Source organism: Fukomys damarensis, unplaced genomic scaffold (genome assembly GCF_012274545.1).
Source record: "Fukomys damarensis isolate Sample0158 unplaced genomic scaffold, DMR_v1.0_HiC HiC_scaffold_25, whole genome shotgun sequence".
Classification (NCBI taxonomy): domain Eukaryota; kingdom Metazoa; phylum Chordata; class Mammalia; order Rodentia; family Bathyergidae; genus Fukomys; species Fukomys damarensis.
The window spans coordinates 26,424,020-26,439,082 of NW_022900937.1; the positions used below are offsets into that span (position 1 = coordinate 26,424,020).

A 15,063-nucleotide genomic window follows, 5' to 3' on the forward strand; every position below is an offset into this window, starting at 1 on the left:
ACACAAAGGCCTCCAGCCTCTCACAGACAGATTTCTCAAATACAGCCTTTTAAAAACTTGTCAGTCCCTTGTAGCACCTCATTTTCCCTGTAATAAAGCCTTCAGGAGAATGTAGCCTGGAACAAGACTTCTACCTCATTGACGAGGCTGTTATTCCAACCCATCCTCTATTGGCAGATCCATATATAATTCTCACCAAATTCCAGGTAATACTAATCAGTTCTCAGTCTTAGATTTAAAAGATGCATTCTTTTCCATCTCTCTGCATCCATACTCTCAGATTCTATTTGCATCTGAATGGGAAAATTTCATTACAAGACAAAAACAGCATATTCTTGGATAGTTCTCCCACAGGGGTTTAGAGATAGTCATCACCTTTTCTGCTTGGTCACTAGAAAGACTTGAGGTACCTAAAGCTAGAATGGGCAACCATCCTACAGTATGTAGATGATATTCTAGTTTGCAGCCCAACTCAGGAATTATCTAACCCAAACATTGTCCAAATTCTTAACTTTCTAGTTAAGAAGGGATATAAAAAGTCTCCAAAGAAAAGGGTCAGATACCCTCTAGAAAGTTTATATCTGGCATATATTCTTAAACCTGGGAAATGACAACTGTTTAGGAACTGAATCCAGGATATCTGCAACCCTGGGCCTCCTGCTACCAAACAATAGCTTTGTTTCTTCCTGGGAATAGCAGGCTTCCTGGGATCTAGCTAGGTAATTTTGCACTGATGGTAAAGCCTTCCTATGAGGCAGTAAAAGGCCCTGACTCTGTGCCCCTAGAATGGACAAAAGTAACTGACAACACCTTTAGAAAAATAAAGCATGCCCTTACTCCGGCTCCAGCACTGAGAAAACATGACTTTAACAAACAAACCAAAAGCCTTCTTTTTATTTTTTTGGTTTTTTTGAGACAAGGTCTCACTATGTAGTCGAGACTGACATGGAACTCATTATGTAGCCCAGGTTGGTCTTGAATTCACAGAGATCCTCCTGCCTCAGCCTCCTGAGTGCTGGGATTACAGGCATGTGCTACCACGCCCAGCTAAAAGCCTTCTTTATGTATAAGAAAAGGCTAAATCTTGAAAACAGGCCAACTGCCCATTCACTGGAGACTAGATAAGATTAAAAAAAAAAAAAGGAGTACTACTCAGCCATAAAGAATGAGAAACTTGAGACATTTATAGCTAAGTAGATGCACACTGAGGCCATAATCTTAAGTGAAATTAATAGGACGCACATGTAAATACTGAATAATTTCTCTGGTGTGAAAATTTAAAAGTGTTAATAAGAATCAAAGTCTATAAATGATATTGTATAATAGGAAGAAAAGGTCTAAAGAAGTAGGGGAAGTGGGAGGAGTAGGGGAAAGGTAAGAAGGGAAAAGAAAATTATGAGAAAAGGAAAAACATGGAAACAAAGTCTTTGTAAATAGATAGGGTGGAGTGGGTGAGGAGAGGGCAGGGGAATGGGGAAAAATAAGAACCAAGATATGCTATGTAAAGGTACAAGATCCCAATGATTAATGTAACTGTACTGTACACCTAAATTGTACCAATAAATGTAATTGAAAAAATTGATAAAATTGAATAAAAGCTTTTTTATGCCATTTAATATCTTGTGATTAGATAAAGATAGCTATGACTGACTATAAGGTTGTTTTATACTGTTAAACATTTAAACATTTTACAGAGACAATAACAAAACCTAACGGTTCTAGTATAATAATATCATCATTATACTAAAATGTTATGATCTCAAGTTTTCTCTATAAAAGTTTATAATTATTAACATTGTACAGAGATTCAACTTCTAAGACAATCATGGTTAATAAGAAAAAACAGGGGCCGGTTTGGTGGCCTGCCTTGCAAGCGCAAGGACCTGAGTTCAATCCCTGGTACCCCCCTCCAAAAAGAAAAGAAACAACAGTTCCCTGGATCATGTTATCTACCTGAAAGTGTCTAATCCCTAAAGAAAATCATAAAATTAAATTTATTGCTCTCATCACAATGCTATAACTCAGCTTAACAACTGATGTTTAGAGATCAGAGCTAAAAAGATAATTGGACTATGAAGACAGCCAATATTTTGGCCCCAACCCTCCAAGGTTAACAAGGACCCAAGACAAAAGGGGACCTTTCTACAAGATCCTACAACTTTGTTTAGTCACTTAACCCCCTGAGCAAGGAGATTGTTGGACCCCAAAGAACAAGCATCAACTGCTGTACAGTGTGGTAAAAAGGAGGGCCACCAGAAAAAAAGGCCTCTCCTGCTTCTATGAGAAGCCACATGGTCAGGTAAGGCCATGACCCATCCTGGCTTCTCACACTGACAGAGGAGCCAAGAGGCTCTACACATGGTCCCAGAAGAAACCCTGGAGAGCCTTAACTGACCTTGATATTTTGACCAATACAGGTCTCATTTCAGTTCAGTCTTAAACACTCAGCCAAAAAAAAAAAAAAAAAAAAAAAAAAAAAATAACCAAATGGATAAAAGTTACATTAATATAGACTAGACATAAACAGGGGGCTCCAATCACTAACCCCAGCCACACCAGGAGATAGATCTGAGAGCAAGCTGGTTACAACTGTCCTTTCCATACTAGTGCTCATGCTTTGGTCATATGTGCTTTCATCTCTCGATAGGGTTTGCTTGTTCTCACCCAAGGGAAACCAAACTCCAAGTGATCACACAGATGGTCCTCAGTGCAGCCAGCCATCTCCATCCCTCTACCACGGTTCATACAATTGACCTCCCAATGGACATCATTCACTGCTTCAGCGGATGCCCCATTTCAGCCTTAAGTGGCCAGAATGGTTGTTACCCCTAAGTCCAACAGTAGTTGGATGGTCGTTTCCAGAGGGAGAAACGTAGGGACAGGTGAGATCCCTAGTCAGGATTAGATACAGGACCAGGCCCTTTAAGAAGTAGAGGAGACATGACCCCTGTGTCACAGCAAACAACTGAGCTAACAGTCTGCAGTTTCACACTTGTGTCTACATAGCATCAATGCTATCAACATGCAGATGGTTCTACAGATGGGATCACTCGGAAGCCTCAACGTTCCAGAAGGTAGAGAGAGCTAACCAGATCCTAAAGTGAGCCCTGGCAAAACTTTGCCAGGAGACATCTGGTTCCTGGGTCCAATTACTACCAATAGCACTTACGAGGGTTTATAACATGCCTAAAACTGGGCTAAGTTTGAGCCCATCTGAGATGTTATATAAAAGGCCATTTCTATCCTCTGATATGATAGTAGACTACAAGACTCTTACTATAGCTCATCAATTTGGGTCAAGTACAACAAGCTATCCAAATGTATGGGAACAAAGTCCTGCCGGCTCCTGGCCCAGGGGGACCACCTAGTGTCTACCCTGGAGACCAAGTGCTTGTGAAAATTTGGAGAGAGGGAACACGAGCAGACTGGTTAAAGCCAAAATAGAAAGGCCCCTTTTCAGGGATCCTTGCAACACCCACTGCAGTTACAGGTAGCAGAGATAGATAAATGGATTCATCTTTCTACATTAAAACTAGTCCCACCTGAGCTGTCTAAAAAACAAGATCATCCAAAAGGAAAAAGCTACTTCTGTGAACCTCTGGAAGATTTGAGATTTCTCTTCAAAAAGCAAGGCTCCAGTGCTGCTACAGATAAACAAATAAGATCTTGCTAAGGCCATGGCTCTCAGACTCTTGATAATTTATCTGACATACCTCTCTAATATATGTTCTTCTCTACAGGAAGCACGAAAATCTGACCTGCTCCTCACATTTGAGCAAATAAAGTTTTTTCCCTCCCATCAGTCAGCACGAGGGTCACGAACTTTTTTCTCATTATTTTCTGACAGGTTCTATTTTCTTCAACCCAGACAAGAGCCACAGTACCCCAAGGAAGTTGCAGAGTACATAATCCCTAATAGGTAGGGTCTAAAGTCCCTTGAGGAAGATACAGAAGACAGAGACCACCTCTCCTTCAACACCTTTTAAAGATCTATAGGATTCATGTCTTTTTGGGGGAAATTATATAGGAGATGGGGCATGGCAAAGCTGGCTGGGGAAATAGGTAAGATCTGTCAACTACAAGATCCCAGGCCAGTGCCAAATAATTCTCAGGACCTTGTATGTGAACTTCTTGGAGGCTCTTATGAGATGTGGATGGAATAAAAGAGATGGGATGTATGAGGCGCCCCCTACTGTGACTCTTCAGGGCAGCCCACCCTATATCTAGTCTGTCTCCTACATGCAGGGCGTACTTTTATTTTTGCTTGTATTTTTTTCTCTCTATGTTCAGCCCAAATTTGCTCTACAGATCTAGTCTTCCCTTACCCCATTCATCTCTCACTTTTCAAATAAACTTTTGACATTGTTTTTAGCTTGTCACATCCAATTCTTTGTCTGAGGCAAGAAGGACCTGAAATACTTTCAACTGGCAAGCCATTTCTAAAGGACCACAAGGTGACCAAAGGCTCAGCTGTCACTATCTGGAATTCTCAGGGTCTCTGAACTCAAGCTTTGTTAAGTAAGGCCCTGTGGGACATGGGAACATGGGCACAAGCAGAGGAAACACACCCACATCTGCCCACCGTCCTTGCCATATCTTTACTCCTTGAGCACAGAATCCTGGCAGATCACAACATGCAGGTCAGTAAGACAGCAACCAAGTGTGTGAAGATACATTCATCACGTTGGCGGTGACAGAGAAAGGAACATGGACAGAGCACAGGCCTTATGTTGTACCCAGACATGCTTCCAAAGCAGAAGGAAGGCAATGACCCTTAAACAACAGAAACAACGGGAGCCCTGTCACCCATTCTTACTTGGATTCCTTGCTGGTTGGAGGCAGTCACCTCACTAACAAGGGAGACACAGGACAAAGAAAACAAAGGCTACTGCATAAGTCCTGCTAGCAGTCTCTCCTTACTCATCAGTACACTGCAGGCAGAGTGCAGTTATTAAAGAGGAAAATAACTCTGGAAATAACTGGGTGAGTTTGAGCAGCATCTCTACTGCTAAGTACATGTGCATGCCAAAAGATGAATTGTGCACATTCTTATGCATATTTGCATTTAAAACGTGTTTGGGGCTCGGGGAGCAGCCTGGTGGCAGAGCCCTTGTCTAGAACGTGCAGAACCCTGGGTTCAATCCCCAGCATTGCAAAATGGGAACTGTGCACGTGAAGATGGGAGATAAGATGTATGCTAATAATAAATTTAAATTTTTTCTTAATGTAAAACATTAAATAGGAAATATCTTATCAAATTAAGAAACAATGAAAGAAAGGAAAAAGCTATTTTAGTTCCCCTGCTTCTCACTGGGATGTGTGGCCTCCTTCCAACTTCATACCCTCTGCAGGCCTTGCCCTGAGACCTTCTTAGGACCTTATGCTTCTCTGAGAACATCACCTACGCCTGGCTACACACCAGTCCCTCCTGCACAGGCAGAGAGAGGCATCCTCAGATGAGGCTTGCTAACCCAAGAGAAGTGAGAAAGGAGTTCCCGACCAGACAGTTGGCTTTGCTTGTGTCCTGTGCTGGGAGCATCCTTCTTTCTCACCTGTACCCAGGAGCTGCTGCACAGGAGTCCCCTCCAGGGGGATATAGAGGCCCTGGGCCTGCACCTATCTGGCCTCTCTGTGTGTCCCTCCTCTCTGGCACTGTGCTGCCATTATATGCCTTCCCTCCCTGCACTGTGACCTAGAGGTCAGGGCAGAGCGCCCAGGGTGGGAGAGACTTACTCGAGGAACCTGGTGATATACTCGCTGCTGCAGCGGGACCAGGTGAGCTGAGCGGAGTCGAACAGGAGCTGTGGAGACATGATGAAATGTGGTTTCCCAACAGTCTCACAGTCATTGCCGTTTCCGTCATGGTGCATGCCAAAACTGTGTGAGAGCACAGGCCCCAGGGGCAGGTGAGCCAGGGGAGGCCATGGGCCATGGGCCTCCCCAAGGGTCCCCTAGGCTGCCTCTGCCACTGAATGGCTCTGATGGCCACATGCCCTCTCTGAGCTATTTCCTTAGTGCCCAATGTGGGTATGATCACTGGCATCCCCCGAGCTCTGCTGTCAGGTATGTTAGCCTGAGCCTGACACAGGGCCAGGGACCCAGAGCAGCTCTGTCCGTGCCCCTGAGGTAGCTAACAATGGAGAGAGAGTAGGTAGCATGGCTGGGAATCGGTAATGTAATACTCCTCCTCAAGACTCTTTCAGAAGTGCCATCTCCCCAGTCCTCACCATTACTCTCTGAGGGCTGAGAACCGAGCCCAGGAACAGCTAGGAAGTGGCAGAATTGGGCAGAGAGCTCTCGACTAATGCCTTCACAGTCCTAGGTGTGGCTGTCACCAGAACATCTGAGTGACTCCACTTCTTGTCCTGACCTGACCAGCCTGCTGGACATCTATATTCAGCAGCTAAGCAACCTGGGCCCAGATGGCAGAGGGTATGAGCCATGCTCCGGATGAGCTCTAGGCCCAGGTGTCAGATGGGGCATTTTGGACATCACTGTGTCTACCCCTCAATCTATAGGGAGCATACAGAGTGCCGGGGCTGGCACTTGTCCAGGTCACAGAGCAGAAGTAAAGGGACAGCTAAGGGCTCTAGGCCCACCTTAAACCCCTTTCAATAAGACCCCACCAGCTCAGCCTCAGATATGCCCTGCAGACCTCCCTCCTGCTCAATAGGGAAGCAGCCTGGTGGAGGGATGGGTGGGGACAGCACAGGGGGCTATATGTGGCCTGGTGCAGTTGGGTTTCCCACCCAAGAAAGTTTCATCAGGATTTCCTGACCTATGGATCTGGCTGGCTGGTGCCCCAGCTTGGGAAGCTGAAGCTGGGATCTGGGGTGGCAGAAGGAGAGGTGTGGTACCTGTGCCCGAGCTCATGGGCCACGGTGAAGGCCAGTGGCAGGCCAGTGTCCTCGCTGACGCTGCAGCTGCGGTTCAGATGGCACATTCCCCCGATGTGGGACAGGCCCAGGGTCTCGCAGGGCAGGTTCATGGCTAAACACAAGTCCTTCCTGCACAGGTGGAGAGATGCAGCGTTCAGAGTAGGCCAGGCAGGGCCCATGCTCACCCAAGAGAGGGCTTGAGAAGGATGCCCCTTGCCATTCTGTGACATCAGGCCAACATGGCAGCCACTGGGAAGTAGGTGCCCTCAGTCACACACAACCCACCAAACACTCTTGTGGGCCTAGGGTACAGATAAGTGCCCAGAACAGGTTTGATTCTGTCTCAGTTAAGGTGCTGATAGAAGCTGCCGGCACTCAGCAGAGGAAAAGTAAGTCCACCTGCAGCTCAAACACATGGCCTCTGGTCAAATGAAGAGATGTTAGAGGTGGGGGATAGGTGGGCAGCTGTGACAAGCAGGTGGCCCGAGACAGCCTTCTGATGCAACCGCTCTGTATGGGGACTGTGAGGGTAGACATGTGAACCTACATAGTGATAAAATGCACTGCCCTGAACACATGTGCACGCAGGCGCACACACACACACATGTACACAAGGAGGCCTGATAAGATCTAAGTGGACTATATCCATAAGGACCTCCTGCTTGGGATACTGCACTGCAGCCGTGCAGGATGTTACCAGCGGGAAAATGGCACGGAGGAGAGACAGGGCCTCTCTGCATTGTTTCTAACAACCTAACGCAAATCCATAATTACTGTGAAACAGAAAAATTCCCCAATGCTGATAGAATCCAGTTTAAGCCAAAGCCATGCAGACACACCACCCCTCTACCCCCAGTTCCTCCCTTGGAGGGCAGCCTTCCTGCCTCAACCTTCCCATGGCAGGTGTACCTGGTGAGCAAGACAGCTGTGTCATGGTGCTGGGGGTGGGTGTCCCCATTCATGTTGATGTTACTTTGCCACTTGCAGAAGCTTCTCAGGGTGTTTTCTGCGTGGTGTGTTATCGTTAAGTCCTTCTGTGACAGAGAGAATGACCACTTATGCCTGCCCTGGACTCCTACAGGACAGGCCCAATTCTCACCATACAAAGGCCAGAGGCAGAAGCCTGGGGGGTCAGTGGAGGACAAGCAGTCAGCCTCCAGCCTCCACCCTTCCTGCAGGTACTTCTGGGCCACCAGCACCAGAGACCCAACAGAAGGAGAGTCAGGGACTAGAGGGTAACAGAGAAAACTGTTCAGGCCCAGGGCCTTTGCGGTGCATTTCCATATATGGCAATGTAGGGTACAGGCAGGAGGGCTCAGTAGCCAGTGCCCACTGCCAGGATGCAGAATGGGGCCACACGATCTCTTACCTCTTCATCTTCCAGCAGGATCAGGCGCACAATGGTGATGTGGATGGGGTTCCCAACGCTGGGGTCATGAAACAGGCCAGCCACCTGTCCAAGAGATGGGGCTTGTTATGGTTTATATCTAGATGTCCCCAAAGAGCCTCATTTACTCAGTGGTGGGCTTTTGTAAGGTGACTGGATTATGGGGTCTTATAGATGACTTGTTATCAGGAGCTAGTCCTGGGCAGAAGATGCAGGTCCCTGGGGTATGGCCTGGAAGCATTTATCTCTTGCCCTAGCTCCCAATTTCTCTCTGATTTCTGTCTGCCATGACATGAGTAGCTTCTCCTCTGCCATGCTGTCCTGCCTTGGAGCCAGCTCATCATAGACTGAAATGTGAGCCAGAAAAAACCCTCTCCACTTTAAATTGTGGATGTTGGGTATTTTGTCCCAGCAATGAAGTAAGTGACTAGGAATTTGATACCAGAGAAGTGGTTTTGTTGCCATGACACTACTTGACCAGGAGGTTCAGAAGCCTTTGGAAATGGTTCACAGAAGTTTGAAAAGGTCTGAAGATGATTAGAGATTCTGGGCAGAGCTCAGAAGACCAGAATGCTGATAAGAAGGCAGACAGTAAAGACCAGGCTCAGGAGGTTTCAGTAGGGAACAAAGACTCCATTGACATTTGGACTCCAGACCATGTATGTTATGCTCTGGCAGAAAATTTATCTACATTTTGCTCATGTCCTGAGGCTTTTCAGGAGAAACAAATTAAGGAAAGAGGATTAATTAATCTGGCAGAGGTAGTTTCAAGGCAGCCCAACCTTTAGGCTGTGGCAGGGGTACTGCTGAGGGCTTTTAGCCTGCTCTACACTGAGAATCAAGAGCAAATAGCACAGCTGAGTGATTTTAGAAGTTCCCATTGAAAAGGAAAGGTCCTACAAAGTTGAGGTCTGTAAATATGGAAACAGGAGAACCTGGATGAAAAGATTAGCATTAAAAAGAAACCAAGTACTTTGAATCAGGACAATAGGAAAAATGGATTAATGGCATGTAAGGAATCAGCAAGACCCCAAACTTCTCAGGCTCAAAATTGCAAAAGTGAAAGACTTTGCTTTGAGAAGAGAGCCTTAGGGTACCCTGTAGAGAGAAGACACCTAGGAAACTGGCTTCCTGGGATTCTGTTCATGGTGCTCAAACATCCAGGCACTTGGAGGCCCCTGCAGCCACGATGCAAAAGGGCCTGGCTACTGTTAGACTTGGCATCATTCATGTGGTGTCGGTTTTAAAGGCATGGATGATACAAGAGTTGTACAATCATGGAGACTTTCAGCAGATTTTAGAAAAAGGCCTGGGAGGCCAGGCTGTGTATCCCTGAGAGGGCTGTATGTGAAGATGTGAGAGCGAAGCCAAAAGCACAGTGGTGACTCCAGGAAGATGGAGAAGCCAGGAACAGGGAATGTCTGAGGAAAGCTATAAGCAATCAGCAGAGTCACCCCAAGAGAAAAGCCACGAGGTCTACAATCACTGGCAATGACTAGAGGTGGGGTTGTCCAAACTATTTGAAGTTCACATTATACCACAGATTGCCCTGGGTGCTGGGCACAGAGTTACAAGATTTAATGTTTGCCCTTCTGTGTTTTAGAGTTGCTTTGGTCACATTGCTTTTTATCTCCATTCTTCCCTTTTGGAAGAAGAATGTTTACCTTGTGCCACTGTATGGCAGCGGTGTTTAACTTTTTTTGATTTTTACAGGGGCTCAAAGCTAAGTTTGCCTTAAGCCTCAGAGGGGACTTTGGACTTTTTAGCAATACTGAAACTGTTAGATCTTTGGCAATTTTTAGAGACAGACTGAATGCATTTTACAAAAAGGATGTGCACGAGTCTTGCAGGGGATAGGGGTGGAATGTTATGGTGTATATGAAGATGTCCTCCAAGATCCTCATGTGCTTACAGGTAGGGCTTTTAGAACACGGTTGCATTGTGGAAGCTCATAGCTGGAGAGAGGCAGGGCTATGCAGAGGCCTGTATGGGGCTGCTGAGAGCACGAGGGCTGAGATCTTTCTCCAGTGGCCCTAGGAGCAGCCTGGTTGCTCAAAGGCTCAGGGAGGGCACTACTGGCCCTGCCATCCAGCTCTGGGATCCACAGTGCTCCATGTCAGGGAGCCCTAACAGACTTGGTGCCCATGTAGCTCTCTAGTGCTCTGCTGGGTGGCAAGCCACTCACTTCTTGGGGCCCTGTTGACTCAAGTATCATGTGGGACTAAGAGCAGATTTTCAGCCCCCTGAGGTCCTACCCTCCTCCCTCATTCACGGATGAGCTACTTGCTCAAAGTAACCAGATGACTGACCAAGAACTGAATAGATTCCTCTCTTTCTAATGCATGTACAAGTCTAGGCAGGGCACATCTGTGTCCCCAGCACCCAGCACAGGTCTGGACACAGAAGAGGGTTTACTTCAGGGCAGGATGAATGAACCACATGGTCCATGAGCTTCCCAGTTAGCACAGGACAGTGACCATCTTGGTGTCCCCTTCCCTTCCCAAGTGCCAGCTGGATAAGTAAGTGCTGCCTGGCACCCTAGGTGTCCAATATCAGGGGAGGGACATGTGTCATGCAGGTGGATGATGTCTGTGCCGTGCTGCTGCTCTCTCCTGGTGCCCCATCAGGCCGTGTCCCCCCATGGACTTGGGAACCTGGAACTGCTTCCTTCCTGCTTGGAGCCTAGACCCAGGTCTGGGGTGCAGCCTGCTAGCCACTCTGCCCCACACCCACCTTGAATGCCATCCACTGCAGTGCCTTGCCTCCCACACCAAGTATCATCGCTATCACTGCGATGGCCTCACCATATTCATGATGGTCAGCACATAGTTCTCCACCTGCAGCCGCCCGTGGTATTTCACCATTTCAGTATCAGCCACCACCAGGGTTTCTACCCACTTCTCCTTGCTGACCGAGCCATTGTATAAACGCTTCTGCCGCTGTGGCTTCCATGGATGTGAGTGCTCCCAGTCCTCTTCTTGACGCTCCAGCTCTGGGGACACTAAAGACCCAATGGGGGGGGGTTAGATGGCCCACGGCCCATGTCCCTAGGGCCTTTCCCCAATGAGCTGTCTCTGGCACAGTGGGAACAGAACTGAATCAGAAGGGAGAGGCTCAATTCCCTTTCTGGGGCTGCCCCAGACTGCACTGCGTGGCCTTTGCCTGGTGATTTGCTTTCTCTGATCCTGATTTCTAGGATCACTCCTAGAAATAGGATTAGTTGATGTACCTTCAGGGTGACCTTGCCCATATAAGGCTGGCCTGTCTCCTTGCGTTTCTTTCCCTGATACCATATGCAGACCCCTGGTCTAACCTCTCTACCCTGGAAGGACCAAGACTCAATTTAGCTGACCCCACTTGAGGGTCTGCTGCCCTGAGGAAGCACACTCACAAAGCTGGGAAAACTGAGGCTGAGAGGTGTGTTTGTGTGGACAACTTTTCCAGCAAACAGAGACCGGAGTGGTGGGCAGCTTGAGGTTAGGGTTAGCCAAGCAGTCCTCAGACTTCAGCAGCCCTCAGTAGTCAGCTCTTTTCTTGGACTGGTTGTCACTATGGCCACTCTGTAGAGGGGGCCCTAGGTACTGTACTCTTGGTTCCCAGTGACACAGCCAGTTGTTCTCAACACAGAACAGGGAGGGGAGGGAGCATCTGGCCAAGGGCCCTGCTGGGGCTGGCCAAGACACGTGAGGAATAGTGGTTGGCAGAGTCAGTGATGCTATAGCCGTGTGGAGGGGGAAAGGAGAGAGACAGACGTGGAGTGCGGGGCGAGAGCAGGTCAGGCCAGGTCCAGAGGCATCTAAAGACCCAGACTATGGCAACATTTCTGCCTGTCCTTCTAAGTGCCTAGGCCCTCCAGTGCCACAAGATAGGGGATGAGCATACCTTGTACCCCACAGGTGTGTGAAGCCTGGATGTCCCCTTGGTCTGCCCACCTCTCAGTGGCCTGGTGTTTATACACCACGTGGGGCCGTGAATGGCCGGGCTGGTTTGGAGCCCCATCCAGGGGCTCAATGAAGTAGTCCTCACCAGACAGCCAGAAAACTCCTTTCTGGGAAGGAAGCAGCAGGGTCACATGGGGAGGGCTGGTGCCTGGCTGCCCTTCCCACCACCCAAGATCTGTCCTGCCCCGCTGAACCCGCCCTGTTCCTGCCTCAGAGAGGCATAGCATTTCTCTCCCTCTGGACCTCTGTCTATACTCTGTCCTCCTCTGGAATGTCCTTTCTGCCCTCTGCACAGCCATAGCCTTTGAAGCAGACTTCAGAGTCCCTCTCTTAGGATGCTGTGTCCCAGGCCCACCCCACGAGGAGAGAGAAACAGTCTGCACCTAAATCTGATGACAATGCTCTCTACAGAGTCCCATATGTTGACTCCAGCCCAGCAGCCCATGCCCTGCCCAGGCCTTCAGGCTACTTTGCTACTCCAGACACTGTGCCCCTCCCAGCTGCCCAGACCTTTTGATGTGCCCTAGGCATCACTGATGTGGTGGTCACTCCACAAGCAACCCTGCCCACATCCAAGCCACTAGGATGTCCACGGCAACCAGAACAGACCACTCCCTGGGTTGGCCAGAGGTGGGATACAGACAGAGGCGCCTTGGCAAGTCCATCCAGAAAAGGGAGAGAGTGGGGAGCACCCTAAGGCAGCCCACCTCCCTGGGATATTCGGGACTCCAACAGGGATGACGGTGTCACCTCCCTTAAATCTCCCCTCTCTGGTACCAAATCTCTCCCTGCTTGGATTACAAAGGCCCAAGGAGCTTGGAGGGCAGGCCAGTGCATCCACTGGAGACCAGAGACCCAGCCTGAATGTAGGCCTGAGCTCTCTGCAGCCTGTGCTGGGGTTGCCCTGTCCTTAGGATCTCTGCTACCACTTATCCTTCACCCGAGACATCTATGTGAGGGCTCTATGGGAATAGTAGATGGCCAAGAATGTACACCTATCTCCAATGCTCCCACACCCCAACCTCAGAGCTGGGAGGGCAGCACTGGGCGCAAAGCAGGAGCAGAATGGGGCCCAGTGCCACCCACCTTAGCACGAGTGTCTCTGACAGCTATAGCAGGGGAGGCAATGAGGGTGCAAGGCCCAGAGACTGAGGTCTATTTTCCCCAGAGCTCTGATCTGAGCAGAGGGGCTGAGGGGCCTGAAGCCTCTTGTAGACAGGCTAAAGAGCAAGGGGAGGGTTTGCGATTTATATCTAGATGTCCCCCAAGAGCCTCATACGCTCAGACATGAGGCTCGTCGAAGGTGACTGGATGATGGGACTTATAGCTGACTTACTCTTAGGAGGTAGGGCCTGGCCTGAGAGGGTCTATTTTCTACCCTGGCTATGCCCTCTACTCTCTCTGCCTTTGGCCTGTCTGCCATGAGGTGAGCAGCATTTTCTCTCTCATTCTCTGCCATTGTTTCTTCTTTGGAGCCTGCAGACCATGTACTGAAACACGAGGCAAAATAAACCTCCTTTACATTGTGGGTGTTGGGGATTGTCTCAGTGATGAGGAAAGGGAGTAAGATGGGGCTCTGTCCAGGGAAGACTAAGGGGGTCTATGGAGGAGCAGGCCCAGCTGACACCAAACCCAGAAGGTCAAATGATCAGCTCCACAGTGGTGTTCCAGGTGGGTCCTGCAGCATCCGTGCTGCATGAGACATTCTCAAAAGGGCAAACCCACACCGGCTTGTCAAAACCCAAGGGTAATTCTGGCTCAGGTAAAACTTTGGAACCTGCTGTCCCAGTGAACAGGCCCTGTGCTATCACAAGGTTAGCAGAGGAAGACACAGTGCATGACCAAATCACCAGACCACGCAGGGTCCCTGACTCACCAACCCATCGCAGGCGCTGATGGCTGCCCGGCCACCCTCGAGCTGTGGGTCCTGCACATGGCCGTGCAGGTGGCAGGCAGGTGTGTGGGGCCGGATGTGCGTGTGGCCCAGGTTACCCGTGCGCCGCACCTCGAGCACAAAGCCTGGTGCCAGCAGCTGCGCATTGGCTGAGAGGTTGAAGCGCAGCTCCTGTCCGCGATAGTGAAGCTGGAAGAAGGTGGGTGTGGCATGGGACACAGGCCCTGAATCTGCATCTGTATCTAGCGCTGCCCGCTTCTTCACCGTGCGTGGCCAGAGATCAAAGGACAGGAAGGTACCAGTTGCATCCACTCGCACTGGGTGCACGATGTCCAATGACTCCAGGCTGTCAGGTGCAAGTCCTGCTGGGAGAGAGAGAACCATGACCATGGATCCCTGTGAGAGGGTCCTGGGCCAAGATGCCTGGGTTCAGGTGCTGCCGTGTGCCTACTAACTCTGCCACTTCATCTCTGGTGACTTCTCAGGTGCCACACTATCCACCCCGGGAACCCCAAAGGGATCTTGATCTGACGACCAAGGTCTTCCTCTGTTCACAACTTGCAGCTGCTTCCCTCTCAGAGTGACAGACACAGTTCTGGTGGTGGCACATGGTCCCCAAGGAGGGAATGGCCCCAACCTCGCCTCCATCTATGCTTCCGTGCATCCCTGCACTCAGCCATGGCATCCTTGAGGTTCCTGGCCAGGCCAGGCTGGCTCCTGCTTTAGGGATTTGCATCTGTTCTCACTCTGAGCCCTCTTCCTGGTTTCCCACAGGCTAACTTCACCTGCTTGCCTGCGCTGCATTTCTCCTCAGTGAGACAAAATGCTGACTCCACCATCTCTACCCCCCAGGATTCTAACACACATTTTCATTATGTTTTCTATTTGTTTTCTCCCCCTCCTCCCAGTGTAAATTCTACAAAGGCAAAGACATTAAGTGCTGCAAGTGGAGATATTCGCTGA

The 15,063-nt window shown here is 49.2% G+C and overlaps 1 protein-coding gene across 1 annotated transcript in view; it reads right to left on the reverse strand.

Annotated features, from left to right (window-relative positions):
- Window positions 1–14,490, reverse strand: part of Adamts7 (ADAM metallopeptidase with thrombospondin type 1 motif 7) — a 40,296-nt gene extending 25,806 nt beyond the window's left edge. Inside the window, exons 1-7 of the mRNA XM_033756068.1 lie at window positions 14,083–14,490; window positions 12,148–12,313; window positions 11,070–11,266; window positions 8,248–8,331; window positions 7,788–7,912; window positions 6,858–7,007; window positions 5,734–5,877 (exon numbers count right to left, since the gene is read on the reverse strand). Coding sequence (XP_033611959.1) covers window positions 5,734–5,877; window positions 6,858–7,007; window positions 7,788–7,912; window positions 8,248–8,331; window positions 11,070–11,266; window positions 12,148–12,313; window positions 14,083–14,490 — 1,274 coding nt within the window. The remainder of the gene's footprint in view (window positions 1–5,733; window positions 5,878–6,857; window positions 7,008–7,787; window positions 7,913–8,247; window positions 8,332–11,069; window positions 11,267–12,147; window positions 12,314–14,082) is intronic.
- Window positions 14,491–15,063: the final 573 nt, after the last annotated feature.